General features: G+C 36.7%; 1 protein-coding gene across 6 annotated transcripts in view; it reads left to right on the top strand.

Moving 5' to 3' along the window:
* ROCK2 (Rho associated coiled-coil containing protein kinase 2) overlaps positions 1 to 14,867 on the top strand; it is a 116,884-nt gene that overhangs the window by 51,439 nt on the left and 50,578 nt on the right. For all 6 annotated transcript variants that reach the window (XM_087946656.1, XM_087946648.1, XM_087946642.1 and 3 more), the window contains exons 2-5: positions 6,641 to 6,722; positions 8,006 to 8,106; positions 9,654 to 9,791; positions 11,154 to 11,414. In XM_087946656.1, the coding sequence (XP_087802782.1) occupies positions 6,641 to 6,722; positions 8,006 to 8,106; positions 9,654 to 9,791; positions 11,154 to 11,414 (582 nt within the window). The remainder of the gene's footprint in view (positions 1 to 6,640; positions 6,723 to 8,005; positions 8,107 to 9,653; positions 9,792 to 11,153; positions 11,415 to 14,867) is intronic.

The raw sequence follows: 14,867 nt of genomic DNA, 5'->3' as shown, positions 1-14,867 counted from the left end.
AACAAGATAAAATAGAAATTAACTTGAAAAGGTCCAAACAAAATTATTTTGAGCATGCAAATAAACCAGGAAGATGGCTATCCCATAAACTTAAAAAAGTGAAAGAAAAAGAGATTGATACACCAACTAATGGATGAGAAAGATGTCTTACAACATGAGATAGAGAAGAAAAAAGATATCATTTACAACTATTTTCAAAGATTATATAAAAAGGAGGAAGTTAATGAAGATAAAATAAGAACTTATTTAGAGGAGACGAATGACAAGGTAATTGGAGAGGAATGGATAGAGTTATTGAATAAAGATATTACATGGTCTGAATTGAAGTCAGCAATGGAGAATCAAAGTAATAACAAATCTCCAGGACCAGATGGGATTCGGCAGAACTATATAAAGCAATATTGGAACTAGTAGGACCACTGATGCTGGAAGTGTTTAATGAGGTACTTCTGGCAGCCAAGATGCCGGACTCGTGGAGGGGGGCGCTGATTTCGCTAATCCGAAGGAGGATGCAGACCATAGATACATCAACAACTATAGACCGATTTCACTTTTAAATGCCGATTATAAATTGTTTACTTCTATCATAGCTAATAGAGTAAAACAAGCTTTAAATCCACATATACACGAAGATCAAAATGGATTTCTTCCGTCCCGACAAATAAAGAACAATTTAAGAACCGTTATCGATGTCCTAGAATATTATGAAGCCCACCGGAGAAACAATCCGCACTCATGTTTTTAGATGCTGAGAAAGCATTTGATAACTTAAATTGGCACTTTTTAATTCAAAAAATTTACAATATGAGTCTTGGCACCAAATTTGAAAACATTATAACAACTATTTACAACACACAACAGGCTAATATACTAATCAATGGCGAACAAACAGATCCAATAAATATAGAAAAAGGTGTCAGACAGGGCTGCCCTCTCTCTCACCTCTTCTTCTCATTTTTGCCCTAGAATCACTCTTAACACGGGTTAGACAAAATTCTGAAATTAGAGGAGTGAGGGTCAAATCCAGAAGAATATAAACTACAAGCGTTTGCTGACGATATGGTTTTCTTTTGGAGGAACCCATGGAAAAAGGTTATAATCTAATAAAAGAATTAGAACAATTTGGCACAGTGGCAGGATTAAAAATTAATAGAAAAAAGACGAAATTAATGACCAAAAATTTAACAGAAAACCAGAAGGAAGAATTAGAAACAATGATGGGGATACAGGTAACAAAAAGGTCAAATATTTAGGAATATGGTTAACACCACAAGGTAAATCACTCAAAGAGAACAATTATGATAAACTACTTCAACAAACAAAAGATTTAGAATCCTGGAATAAGTTGCAGCTTTCCTTATTGGGCAGGATTGCCTCGATTAAAATGAATATATTACCAAAATTTCTTTATTTATTCCAGACAATCCCAATTAAGTTGCCAAAAATTTTTTTTGAAGAATTAAATAAGATCACACTTAAATTTATTTGGCAGGGAAAAACCCAGGATCAATGTAAAGGCCTTACAAGATGCGAAAAGTAGAGGGGTCTAGCCCTTCCAAATTGGGAATTATATTATTCGGCAGCTATCTTATTATGGATAAAAGACTGGGTGAACTTACTTAACAAAAGAATTTTAGCATTAGAAGGGCATGACCTCCAGAGAGGGTGGCATGCCTTCTTATGGGAAGTGGGGAAACCCAAGCAGTCTTACTTTCATAGACACCTCATTAGGGACTCATTATTAATTAATTGGAAAAAATATGCAAAAACACTATCTAAAAATTCCGATCTGGCTATCAACAATGGAGGCAATGGTACATCCCAATAATTTGGACATAACAAAATGATTAAATATAAAGATTTATTAGATCCGCATAAGGAAAATTAAAAACTCGACAAGAACTACAGGAACAGGGATTTAAAATTGATCAGTGGTTATATATACAAATCCATAGCAGATACAAACAAGATATAAAAGACTTTGGAATTTATAACAAACTGCAGTATTTAGATAAAATTTTACTAGAATCAAACAAAAAGAACATATCCAAATTCTATAAATACTTACTGAAGTAGAATTAGAACAAGAGATAGTCAAAGGGAACATGATAGCCTGGAGCAGGAATGTCGGAAGAAGTATTACATTATCAGAATGGGAAAAGATTTGGAACAGAAATATTAAGATTACAAAATCGGCAGCATATAAAGAAAATACATACAAAATGTTTTATAGATGGCACTTGCCCCTTCGAGGTTGGCGAAAATGAACCCAAAACACGAGTCCAAAATGCTGGAAATGTAAAAGCATAGAAGGAACCTACTTTCATATGTGGTGGTCTTGCAAAGAAACCCAGAAATATTGGCAAAAATCAGAAAATGGTTGGAGGAGATAACCAAAGAACAAATCGAATACAAACCAGAGTTCTTCCTACTAGGATCTCTGATAAACATTTACCCAAAAAGATGAAATATGTAACAATTCATATCCTAACTGCAGCCAGATTAGCGTTTGCCCAGTGTTGGAAATCACCCTTATGCACCCACAGAACAAATGGTCATCCAGAAAATATGTGATTGTGCAGAAATGGATAAATTAACTATAGCACTTAAAAACAAAGAGGCTTCAACATTTTACGATAATTGGAACTCTTGGTATAATTGGTTAGTCCAGAGATAAACTGCTTAATGGACAATGGGTAATTTAAGCATAGATATCGATAAGATGTGTGTATTCAAATTAAGGTAGGAGAATTGGATCTTGCAGACTGTCAAAAAAGGATATTGTCTGTTTTTAAACGCATCTTTTTTTTTTTTTTTTTTTCTTTCTCTTCCTTTGTTTCTTTCTTTCTTTTACATCTCCTCTTCTCTTTTCTTTCCAGTTTGTAAGACCGAGTGTTCTTTTTGTTTTTTTCCTTTTGTGTATGTAATGTCGATATGTTTTTAATTGTAAATTTAATAAAATTTATTTAAAAAAAAAAAATACTCTTTTTATTACCATGGTATTGCTGTTAAAGGTTGGGCGTGATTTCTACTGTAGTTTTCTTTAAAGGTTTCTATTTTTCCCCATGGCTCTGTAATTTGAAGAACGTTTCTGAAAACGGCAATTGGTACAAAACACAACAGCCTGATTCCTGGCAGGCATAACCTGCCAAGAGCACATTACACCTGTATTTCAGTGCCCTACATTAGTCACCACTTGGTTTCTGGATATAATTCACCATGATGGTTTTTACTTATAAAGGCATATCTGGCTTGACACCTGGATGCTTACAAGACCTGCTTCTCCTACCAGGTCACCCTGTTCATTATGCTCATCCCAGAAGGTTGATTGTTGTACTTCTACAAACTGAGAAGAATTAAAACCACAAGGTGGCTGATTTTCCATTACTGCCCCAATCCTGTGGAATAGTTTCCTCTTAAAATTAAAGTTTAACTGTTAACTTTGTTCCATTTATAATGCTAATGTCCTACACTTTTATTATGACGTACTTACAGGTAGTCCTCAACTTGCCACCATTTGTTTAGTAACTGAAGTGACAACCGGTTTTCACTTAACCACCGTTGTAGCCATCCCTCTGGTCATGTTATCAGGATTGTATAACAACAGCTGCAAAATATTACAAAAATGAATGAAAGATACATTACATGACCATTTCAATTGTATGCTGTTAGAATGTGGACTTCCTTGTTGTTTTTTTCCTAATGATATTAATCAAATGTAAAGGCTCACAAAATGGACACTATAAATACAAGAGCAATACAAAGCAGCAAATTAGAATGATGCATACACTTTGGAAATGTCCATGACTTTAAATATTCTATTTCTACAATTATTTGTTTGTGAGCAATTGTGTTCTATAATTGTGAGAGACTGTCTTGAGCATTCTTTTGTTACCTGTTAAGAGAATAGCCTCACCAGTTTTCACAGGAGCTCAGTGGCTGAGGAAGTTCCTTCTGAAGGGAAAATCCAATTGCTGACATTTCTGTCATTTTATCCTATTCTCTTTCAACATATTTTATTAACGAAATTCTGAATATCTTGCTCTCTGTGGAGGTGGAGTGTCTAAAAACTTGAAATTTTCTTTCATGTTATGGCTCACTTGTGGGGAAAAATACAAGCAGTAGAAGAATGAATGCACAGTCTTGTAGGGGAGAGACTTATAATGTTCCCAAGTATTCATTAAGTGTTTGGTTATGAGTGCAAATTTATATTAAAATTAATTGATAATATTTAAAATGTTTTTTTAGTTTTTAGTTTTTACTTTGAAAGACTAATATGGGTACTCTCCTGTTTTTGGAAAGTCTTACAAAATTTGCAAACTTCTGCACAGAGTTTAGAATGATTGACTTGGGTGATACTTAATTCCCTTTTTTGTGTGTGATATCAGAGTAGTTAATGTATTTACCTGAGATTAGAGGAATATTTGTTACGGTTCATGATGAAGATGACAAATGGCATAACTAAAAATACTTCAATTGATTTATATTGCTTTTATTACTCTTTTCCACCCCTACCTTAATCATATGCAAATCTGTTAGATACTTTGGAGGAAAAAAATGTGGACTTTGTAATGAACAGCATGATTTCACATCCAGGTTTAAAAGAACTAGGATCAACTTCCTGTTGTCTGAGTAGAGAAACAGCACGTTACACTGGTGGCTAGTGATAGTGGTACTGTCAAAAAGGATCTTTATATTCTTTTTGGGAACGGAAGTCCAGAATGTAATGAAGAAAGATGTTCCCCTACAAAAATGAGTTCTTGATGGGTGTTCGGGTGCCAGCACAGTTTGAATGATCCAGACATCATGGAGTGGCTTTTCAGATATATATATATTTATTAGTGATGCAAATGTTGGAGTTATTGGGGAGGCTTATAAAATGTACAGATGAACAAACCTTGAAAAGTGGCTGATAGTTTAGGTGAAAGTGAGAAGATTCAAAACAATGTAGGCTTTGGTTCTGAAATAAATGGGATGGAATTTGAAATTTTACAATAATACAAAAATTAAAATACATAGTACCAAGAGAAAATATCATACATTATAATCAATAATTTAAAAAAACAAACCAGGTTCCTACATATATCAGGGACCAGCCCCAGATAAAGAGTCAGGTCTTTAAATACTTACAAAAACCCAGCAGGGTCAGGGCCAACCTGATCTACAGCGGGAATATGTTTTCTTAATTACAAACCTGTATTTACCTTAGAGTAAATCCCATCGAATGTTATAGGAATTACTTCTTAGTAAACATCACAATATATCAGATGGTATCTATTTGGCAGTAATATGATATTCATCAGCAGATTTAATTCCCAATTCCCATCCAGTGCTCTTCAAAATCTGTGCCAGAATACATCAGAGGTAGCATGAAAAGGTGCAGCAGTGGAGATGAAAAGAAAGAAATGTTGTGCAAGCAGAATTCACCAATTCTGCTTTTCAATAGCCTAAAGCAGTGGTTCCCAAACCTTTTAAGTCCACCACCCCCTTGGTGCTACAAACTCATCCTCCGTGCCCCCCACCCAAGGGTGGGATTCAAATTTCTGTGGGCGTGGCCTAATTTGAGGGTGTGGCTTGCTGGTCACGTGAATGGGAGGGTGTGGCTTGCTGGTCATGTGACTGGGTGGGCATGGCCAGGTGACTGGCAATCCAAATACAAGTGGTCCTCACTTAATGGCCGGTTGTTTAGCAAGCGTTCTAATTTATGACTGGGGTGAGCCTGCAGGGCCGGCGCCTCGAACGCCCCCTGCCGCTTCTTAGCGCCCCCAGGGGGGCCCGGCAGAGGTGCGCTAAGAGGCAGCAGGGGGGCATTGGAGGCGCCAGCCAGCCCTGCAGGTTCACCCATTGACTAGCACCGCTCCGGAGCCGTTGCCTCCAATGCGGAAGCGGTGGCACGTTACGTGCTACCATGGCCGTGTTCGATGTGCCGCCCCCTGCTGCCTCTTAGCACCCCTCTGCTGGCCCCCTTGGGGACACTAAGAGGCGGCAGGGGGCCATTCGAGGCGCCAGCCCTGCAGGTTCACCCATTGACTGTAGCACCGCTCCAGAGCCGGTGCCTCAATGAGTGAAACTGCAGGGCCGGCTGGCACCTCGAACGCCCCCCTGCCACCTCTTAGTGCCCCTCTGCCAGCCCCCTTGGGGACGCTAAGAGGTGGCAGGGGGCAGCACGTCAAACACGATCGCGGCGGCACATAACGTGCCGCCACTTCCGCATTGGAGGCGCCGGCTCCGGAGCGGTGCTACAGTCAAAGAGTGAACCTGCAAGGCCAGCGCCTCAAATGCCCCCTGCCGCCTGTTAGCGCCCCCTGCCGGCCCCCTTGCCTCTTAGCACCCCCCCAAGGCATCCCTCCCAGGGAGCAGTACCACCCACTTTTGGAATCACTAGCCTAAAGTATGTATAATATGAACTATAGTAAGTGAAATATAGAATATGCAACCATGTAAAATATAAGATAAATTCCATTCTGAAAGATTTGTTCATAAAATATGGATAAACATCATATGCAAATGGGAAGCTTGTGTATTTGGCATCTCATGATTCTATATATGTTCAAATATTTATGGAGTAAGGAAAGATGAAATTTCTAAAATAATCTTCCTTTGTTTTTTTCCCTTTCCTCCCTTTTTTCTTTTTTTCTAGGATGGTTTAAAGTCCTTAGTCCTTGATCTGGATTATCCAGCACTGAGGAAGAACAAAAACATAGATAATTTCCTTAACAGATGTAAGTTTTTCTTATGTATAATATCCCTATGTAGATGAAGAATATTTTTATATATATTATATAACATTTTTATTTGCTATATCTGCATAAGCTTACCCCTAATTTCTAAAAGAGATTTGTTATAACGATATTATGATAATGGACTCTGCCAATAGTAATTTAATATCATCATATTCTGGAACCCTCAAACTATACATTTAATTCTCGACAAAATGGGAGAACCAGTTGGTGTCGTGGTTAAAGGTATTACACCAGAAATCAGAAGACTGTGGGTTGCCTCAGGCACAAAACCAGCTGGGTGACTTTGTGCCATCACACAACTCAGCTCTGAAAAACAGGCAATGACAAACCACTTATGAAATATTATCTTGCCAAGAAAGCTGCATGGACTTGTCCAAGCAGTTGCCAGGAGTCAAGACTAGCTTGAAGTGGGTGATGGTGGTGGAGAGAATCCAAAATAGTATGATTTGATTTCAAGGGTCAATGATAAAAAAAGTTAAAATATAATATTTTAATGTACTTTTAACATTTCTTATAATTAAATTTCATAGTTAAAGTATTCCTGATTATGGTGGGTAAACTTAACAACTAACGCTGTTTTACATGGTTTTATTCAGTTTTGCTATTTATGTATACATGTAATCCTTGACTTATAGCCATTCATTTAATGACCATTCAGAGTTGCAACAGCACAGAAAACAGTAACATGACCCAATTTTCACATTTCTGATTATTGCAGGATTCCCACAGTCATATAATCAAACTATGGGTGCTTGGCAACTGGCATGTATTTACAATAGTTGCAGCATCCTGGGTTTTGGGATTATCATTTGCAACTTTCTTAGGGGGTTTTTGACAAGCAAAGTCAATGACGGAAGCCAGATTTGCTTAACAACCACATGATTCACTTAACAGCTTCACAATTCACTTAACAATCCTGTCAAAAATGGTGGCAGAATGGGACATGTTTCATTTAATAACTTCTTGCTTACAAAATAAATTTTTGGGTCAATTATGGTCATAAGTTGAGGGCCACCTGTATTTATTGATTTAAGGCCTGCTTTTTCTTATTTTGCAAAGATAATATTTTGCACTGTACTTTTTAAAAGGAACTGTTTTCTTTATGCATTGCGCTGAAAATACAGCCTGACTTTGCAGATTAAATGGTCTATGCCAATTGTAATTACTAGTCTTAAATTTCTGTATTGTTAGTGGCTTAATGTGTATTATCTTTTGTGGATATTATTTTAATAGCACAAATATTTTTCTTTAAACTTTTTCAGATGAAAAAATTGTACAAAAAATGCGTGATCTTCAAATGAAAGTAGAAGATTATGATGTTGTTAAAGTGATTGGAAGAGGTGCATTTGGTGAAGTACAGCTGGTAAGAACTTAATATCAACATAAAACAATTGGGTTTCCATTAATTCTCTTAAGAATAATGTTTTTCTTTATGGCCATACTGCTTCATATTTACTTGCTTCAGGCTCCTTGGGTTAGTGGTTAATCTCAGAATAATTTAAATAAGGTTATGAATAAATAAAATAAATAAGCAAATATAAATAACATGCATTGGAGCAAAAGTGCATATTTAATTTACACTGATAAGTATGAACTAATTATGGATTACCAGTGGGTTAATAGAAAGTTTGTGAAGATTACAGAATAGTGAAGGGCCATTTTTTAAAAAGAAAAAAATATTTCTAGATAATAAAAGAAAGTATGACTTTATGTTGTACATTGACATGGAATCCGTTACAAAAATTAAAGATTGACAACAACCTTGCTATATTGGATGAATTGTGGGATGATGAGGGAATTATTGGGCTGTTGCTATGATGATTGCATATTATCTTCAGTAATGGAAGCATTAGTTTATTGATTCCAGTTATAAGAGAGTATTGGTGTGTTTGTGCCTTTCTGTTTTGTTTTGCGGTTCCTCTTGGCATTTTGTTGGCCATTATGGAAAAACACCGTAGGACAACAGAGGTCTCTGGTCAAATTCAGCAAGGCTGATTTATATTTTTATGTAGAAGATTGGCAAATCAGTATATTATTATTAGACGACAGATTTTTGAGATATGAATACTACACAATTATTGACAGAATTCTTCAGAATGAAACACATGCTTTAATCATGGGTCTGAAAGATGCATATGTATTGAAGCTGTTTTGGGGCTTTAATTTAATTGGTCCATAGGAAAGAGCCAAATTCTGACTATTAACATTAGAAGTGTTTCTTTTCTAAAGATGGTGCTAACACAGTTTTTGGTGCTTGGGAATTACAAATGTTTATATGCAATATGGACAAGTGTGAAACATTTCAATGATTCTATAATAAATGGCTTGAAGAATGGGTTTTTTTCTAGAATGTCTTTGTCTGTTTCTCATCTTTTCTCCTTAAGGAGGGATGGAAGGAATTGCCACAAAAACAATTTTTGTTTCTGTACCAATTGGATGTTAGATCTGTCCTCAACTTCTTGATGATGGTACCAGCACTGATTGTCCCATCATGGACATTTATTTTGTTTTGTAATAACTGCTTTTTTAAAAGAAAGAGGGTGTGTATTTGGCTGACTATCCTGTAAAAGTGTATTCCCTTTGGCTGATGATTTAATTATACTTTCTTTCTAAGAGTTCTACCCTTCAGGTTTCATTAAGTGTTCATTTTCATTAAGTGTTGTACCTTATGATTCTTGACAAATGTATCTTTTCTTTCATGTATACCGAGAGTATTTGCACCAAGACAAGTTCCTTGTGTGTCCAATCACACTTGGCCAATAAAGGTTTCTGGTCTTTCAAATTCTATGTCTTGGAGGCTGTTGCTTTTCAGTATTCAGATAAGCTTAGAGGATTGTTCTTTGGTATTTATTATTGGTTCTCCATATCCAACTTTCTATATTATTTAAATCCTGCTATTTTTTTAATCAGGTTCGCCATAAAACAACGCAGAAAGTATATGCCATGAAGCTGCTTAGTAAATTTGAGATGTTAAAAAGGTCAGATTCAGCTTTCTTCTGGGAAGAGAGAGATATAATGGCCTTTGCCAATAGTCCATGGGTAGTTCAGGTATGGATATTTCATGTGTACAAAGTTTGGTGGTAATTTAAGGGAAATGTAAATAAATGGGGAAAATATAAATAAGTGAAATAGCAATTTTGATGTTTTGATACCTGATGGCTTTAGAATTTGGTATAAATGTATAGTAAACTGCTCATATAATTCATTGATTTAAAATATACACATTTCTGTGCACTATTAGTTTTTTGAAAGACAGTCCTTCTATTAGTTTACCAAAGTCCTAGGATTTAGGAATCTCCTACCCATTCGAAAATCATACCAAGGTGATTTATGGTAGCCCATGAAGTAAAGTGACATTTTTAACTTAAAAAAGCAGAAAATAAGGCTTGGAACTAGCAGAAATTTTAACATTTTTGCTAATAACAACAATCTTGTATTACAACATAACACTGAAAGCTATAATTATAATACGGATTCTTATCTAATAATTCTCTAAATGGCTGTCACTTTCCATCCTACCCAGTGATAGGTGTAGCTATTGCTTCACATAGGGGGAAAAACTTATTGATAATGCTATACTTTATTTTCCGCTGAAAAGTTTAATGGCACATAATGTTCTGACCTAGGCTTCACAAAATCATGACTCCTTGTCCTGACAAAACCCCTTTTTATTAGGCTAATGTGAATTCCTACCATTCGCATTCAGCAAAGTCCTGGCAAAGAAGTCTTTCAAGGGTGAATTACAACCATAGACCTTATCAGGCTTGGAGAGTTGCCAGGCCGATAGCTTCCAAGCCCAACTCTGTACAAGAAAATACTTGGCAAGGAATCTTTGAGAGTCACAAACAAAACTTCACACTAATTATACGAACTGATTGTCTCCTGCAAACACCACTCCCCTTTTGCTCCTCTTTATTCCCTATGGGAGGGGTCATTCACCGTCCACCTGTGCCTTTACTCCTGAGCCAACCCTTGTTCCTTAACTGTTCCCTTCCCCTGGCAGCTCTCCACATGCGCATATTGGGAACAGGCTCCAGCTGTTCTTCTGCACCACTCATCTCTGACTCTGAAGGCAACTGATAACTGTCGGATGGCCCTAGCCTCATCTCTGCCTCTGATGCAGAGCACTCATCAGAGCCTTCCCCAGACTCCAGGACTGGCCCACGTTCCTCCCCAACCTTCTTAATGTCTGAGTTTGCTGCCAGCTCTGCTGGCAGGCCACAAAACACAAAACCTTTATTTCATTGATGGTAAACTAAATTATTCTGGAACTCATAAAATCTTACAACAGCGAGCATACCTTATTAAAATTGTTCTTTGAGGTTTAAGGGGAAAATCTTAAAATCTAGTATTTTGCTGAGTGTTTAACACGTTGGCAGTCTTTAGAACTGTTCTTTCTTTTGGAAACAGCTTTTTAGTGCCTTTCAAGATGACCGATACCTATACATGGTAATGGAATACATGCCAGGTGGTGATCTTGTCAACCTCATGAGCAATTATGATGTGCCTGAGAAGTGGGCCAAATTTTACACAGCTGAAGTGGTCCTTGCTCTCGATGCAATTCATTCCATGGGTTTGATACACAGAGATGTGAAACCTGATAATATGCTTTTGGATAAATACGGACATCTGAAGCTAGCAGATTTTGGTACTTGTATGAAAATGGATGACGTAAGTATCTGGGTCATCGTGTCTGTTTCAAAACCGGTGTGTATAATCCAAAGAAGCTTATTGTTATTTGGGCAGCATATGAATATTAGTGAAATGAATTTAATTATACCATGGTTAATATTGCGGTGGCTGAGATACTTACTGTGAAGATTTGTGATTCAGTGCTTGCTTTTGTAATAAAATTAACCTGGTTTCTTGAACCAAGCTACTGTCTGTCAGCTGTTGCCTTCTATCTGTACTATGTAACATTAAAATTCTCTATGTTAAAATTATACTTTTCTGGTGCTTGAGTGTGTCTCTATCATATTAAGTATTTTTGGTATTGGTTTAAGGCAGGGGTAGGGGAAACTGGCTCTTTTATCACTTATGGACTTCAATTCCCAGAATTCCTGAGTGAGCCATAAAAGGTTCCCCATCCCTGGCCTACTGGTTTTTCAGAATATGTCCTACATTTGTATATTAAACAGTCCCATTCAAGTCAAAAATTGATTTCCCCCACACCTGAAAAACCAGTAGGCCAGGGATGGGGAACCTTTTATGACTCACTCAGAAATTCTGGGAGTTGAAGTCCATAAGTGATAAAAGAGCCAAGTTTCCCTAGCCCTGGTTTAAGGTACTTGCTCAGCAATTCATTTGCTTGCTTGCTTGTTTTGTTTGTAACATTGAGGTTGAACTGCTGGCTTGGGATATCATTCTGTACTACAAATTGATTCAATCTCACACCTACTCTCAAGAGAGATAGGAAAATGTAAAGTGTATTATAACGTTATCATCTATTTTGAAAACTAAAAGAGAACTAAAGTTGATGGACAGATGTATGAAGTTGAAAAGTTGGGTCATAGTTCTGTGGTTCAAGTTTATAAAACCTGAAAGTCAGTTTGGTCTAGTGGTGAACGCTAGAAGCCAGCAGATGGTGAGTTATAGTTCTGCTTTAGGCATGAAAAACCAGCTGGATGAATTTGGGCCAATCACTCTCTCAGGGCTTCTTTGTTTTTGTGGGGAGAATAGGGGGAGGAAGAAGTATTGGGCATGTTCCTTGCCTTAAGTTATTTATAAAAACAATAAAGATAAGATTACAAAATCTAAAAAAGTAAAAGTAATACAGATGTAACCTTAATCTGTTTAAGGAAGGCAAATAACATATTGCTGTGCTCTAGTATACCATGCTGTGAAGTTCTAACTTTGTTATGCTGTCAGTACTGGTTGTAAAGAAAGGTTTATCAAACTGCTTTCTTTCTTACTAGTTTTCAGAATAGCCTAGAGAATAATGACATTGAAGATAGACAGTGTTTCTGTGACGATCCGGTGATCGCACACAGCATTACTTCTCGCTTAGGTTTCTTTCAGAATGGTTTGATCTGTTATATGAAAATCTATAGTGTTCAGGCTTCCCTTATTTTGAGAAGGAACCTGTCAAGCAAGAGGTTTTTACAGTATAATGAGATGGAAACAGGGGGAGGGGAAGAACACCTGAAAACATTGTATGTAGCCCTTGAAACCATGGTTTATGTTCCTGCCCGAACAAGTTTCTGTTTAAGATTGCCAACACATTGAAATACAGTTGAAATGTTTAATCCTAGTGATTGATCAATTATATTTAGGGCCAGTGTGGTATGGTAGTTAATATGTTGGTCTAGAGTGATGCGGATTGCAATGTCAAAATTTGGAGGTAACTGAAGGCAGACATTCTCTCCCATTCAAATTTACCTCAGTGAAGGGAGGATGAATTATTTGACAGCTGGTGAAATAGAAACGTTGCTTATACCCCACACTCCATATATGTAGAAAATTATATTCATATTACATGTATATTTCTATTCATAGGGGGGGGGGAACCACAGGTGGATAGCTTGATGGCATTTGGATGAGTTGTAGACTCTTGCCCTTCTAAATGGTTTGAGGCAGCAGCAGCCTCTTCTTTTTTTTTTTCTTCTATTCTGACCCATCTTTTCTTCTTGCCCACTTTCCTTAGTTGTATTAAAGCAATTTGTCAGACAGTGACTTGTAAATGTATTCCAGCAAGAACACAAATCAGGATGAGCTTTAGAGAAGCTGCAAGGATGACAAAGCTAAGATGACATTCAGTGTGGAGCTGAAGTGGAAATTCTATGTCTCTTTATATTCTGTTCAGTATTATTAGTTCCACATTTGGGAACCTTTAACATGAGAGCCTCATCAGTTAATTTAGAACTACCATATTTGAACTGCAAAAATCTAGGAACAGTAGTAGCTGTCACAAAAAAAATACAAACGACTCTAGTGGCCACCAAATTTTTGTAGTGCCAATGAATTAGAATAGTATTTTGATTCAACCATTATGAATATACCTTTTCTTTTTCTTTTAAAATATTTATTTACTCTCCATTACCAAGTCATAGAATTTAAAATATACAGCACTCTGTTTATCTGAGAATCCCAATAAAGATAAAATTGCATAGAAGGGTCCAAATGATTCCTATAAGCTAAAGCTACAAATAATTGCTGCTGCTTTCAAAACACCTGGGTATTGGTTGTTTAGTAAGAATATCTCAATCTCCTCATCATAAATGGAGTTTATCAAACTAAAGAATGGGTGTATTAACTCTAAAGTAGTTTGTGTACAGTGGGCACTTTAAAAGGATTGATACACAAATCATTTCTATGTGCTCATGCCCAGTTATATTTTACAGGCAGCAATAACTTAAGGGGAACAGTTATTACTGCTCATGATGATTAAACATTCCCCTCTACACACACACACTTCTCACTAGAACAAACTCTCACCTGTAAACATGAAAAATTCTTTTTTTTTACTATGCCAGAACGCCAAATTCCTCAGCTCATTGAACTCTTCATGAAATTTCTGGTTGTTCATCTACCCTTATATGAAAATAATGTAATAAATACCAAAAGTGCTTTTTTTCAAGAGGCACTAGACTGGACTTTTTGGTTTTTCTCTGAAGATGTTTGGGGCAACCATGATCTGGATGACTGAGAGTCTCCATAGGCACTGTAGTGAATAGCACTATAATAATAACAGAGATCATTCAAAGCTTCCTGATAGTTGAAAAGCAGTTAACAGTAGCTAAAAATGATTAGAAAAGGAGGTATGCAAACTTTGTGGCCTTTCAAAGGCATTGACCACAGTTTGAGCAAGATGGCTAGTCTCCCAGAGTTCTAAATTTAACTAAACTAGGCAGTTGCCTTGGGATGAGCAGTTGTCTGAAGTACTTGTGAGTGATCTCAATCTTCTTTCCTTACCTGGAGAGGAATTACTGAAGAGCTGGCCTCTTTGCTAGCTCTTCATTCTTCTGTGGTTATTCACTCTGCTTTTCAGAACTCTCTTCAATCCGTGATTTCTTCCTCTGGTATGGATATGATCTTTTTATCAAGGTTCTTACATGTATATGTGGAAGAACAACAGGTTGAGAAAGGATATTGAGAAATATACTTAGACTTGATTTCAGTATTTTA

Source organism: Notechis scutatus, chromosome 1, assembly GCF_049901735.1.
Source record: "Notechis scutatus isolate UNSWTSFEM ecotype Mainland chromosome 1, rNotScu1.2, whole genome shotgun sequence".
Taxonomy (NCBI): Eukaryota; Metazoa; Chordata; class Lepidosauria; order Squamata; family Elapidae; genus Notechis; species Notechis scutatus.
This window is presented reverse-complemented; position numbering and strand designations above follow the sequence as displayed.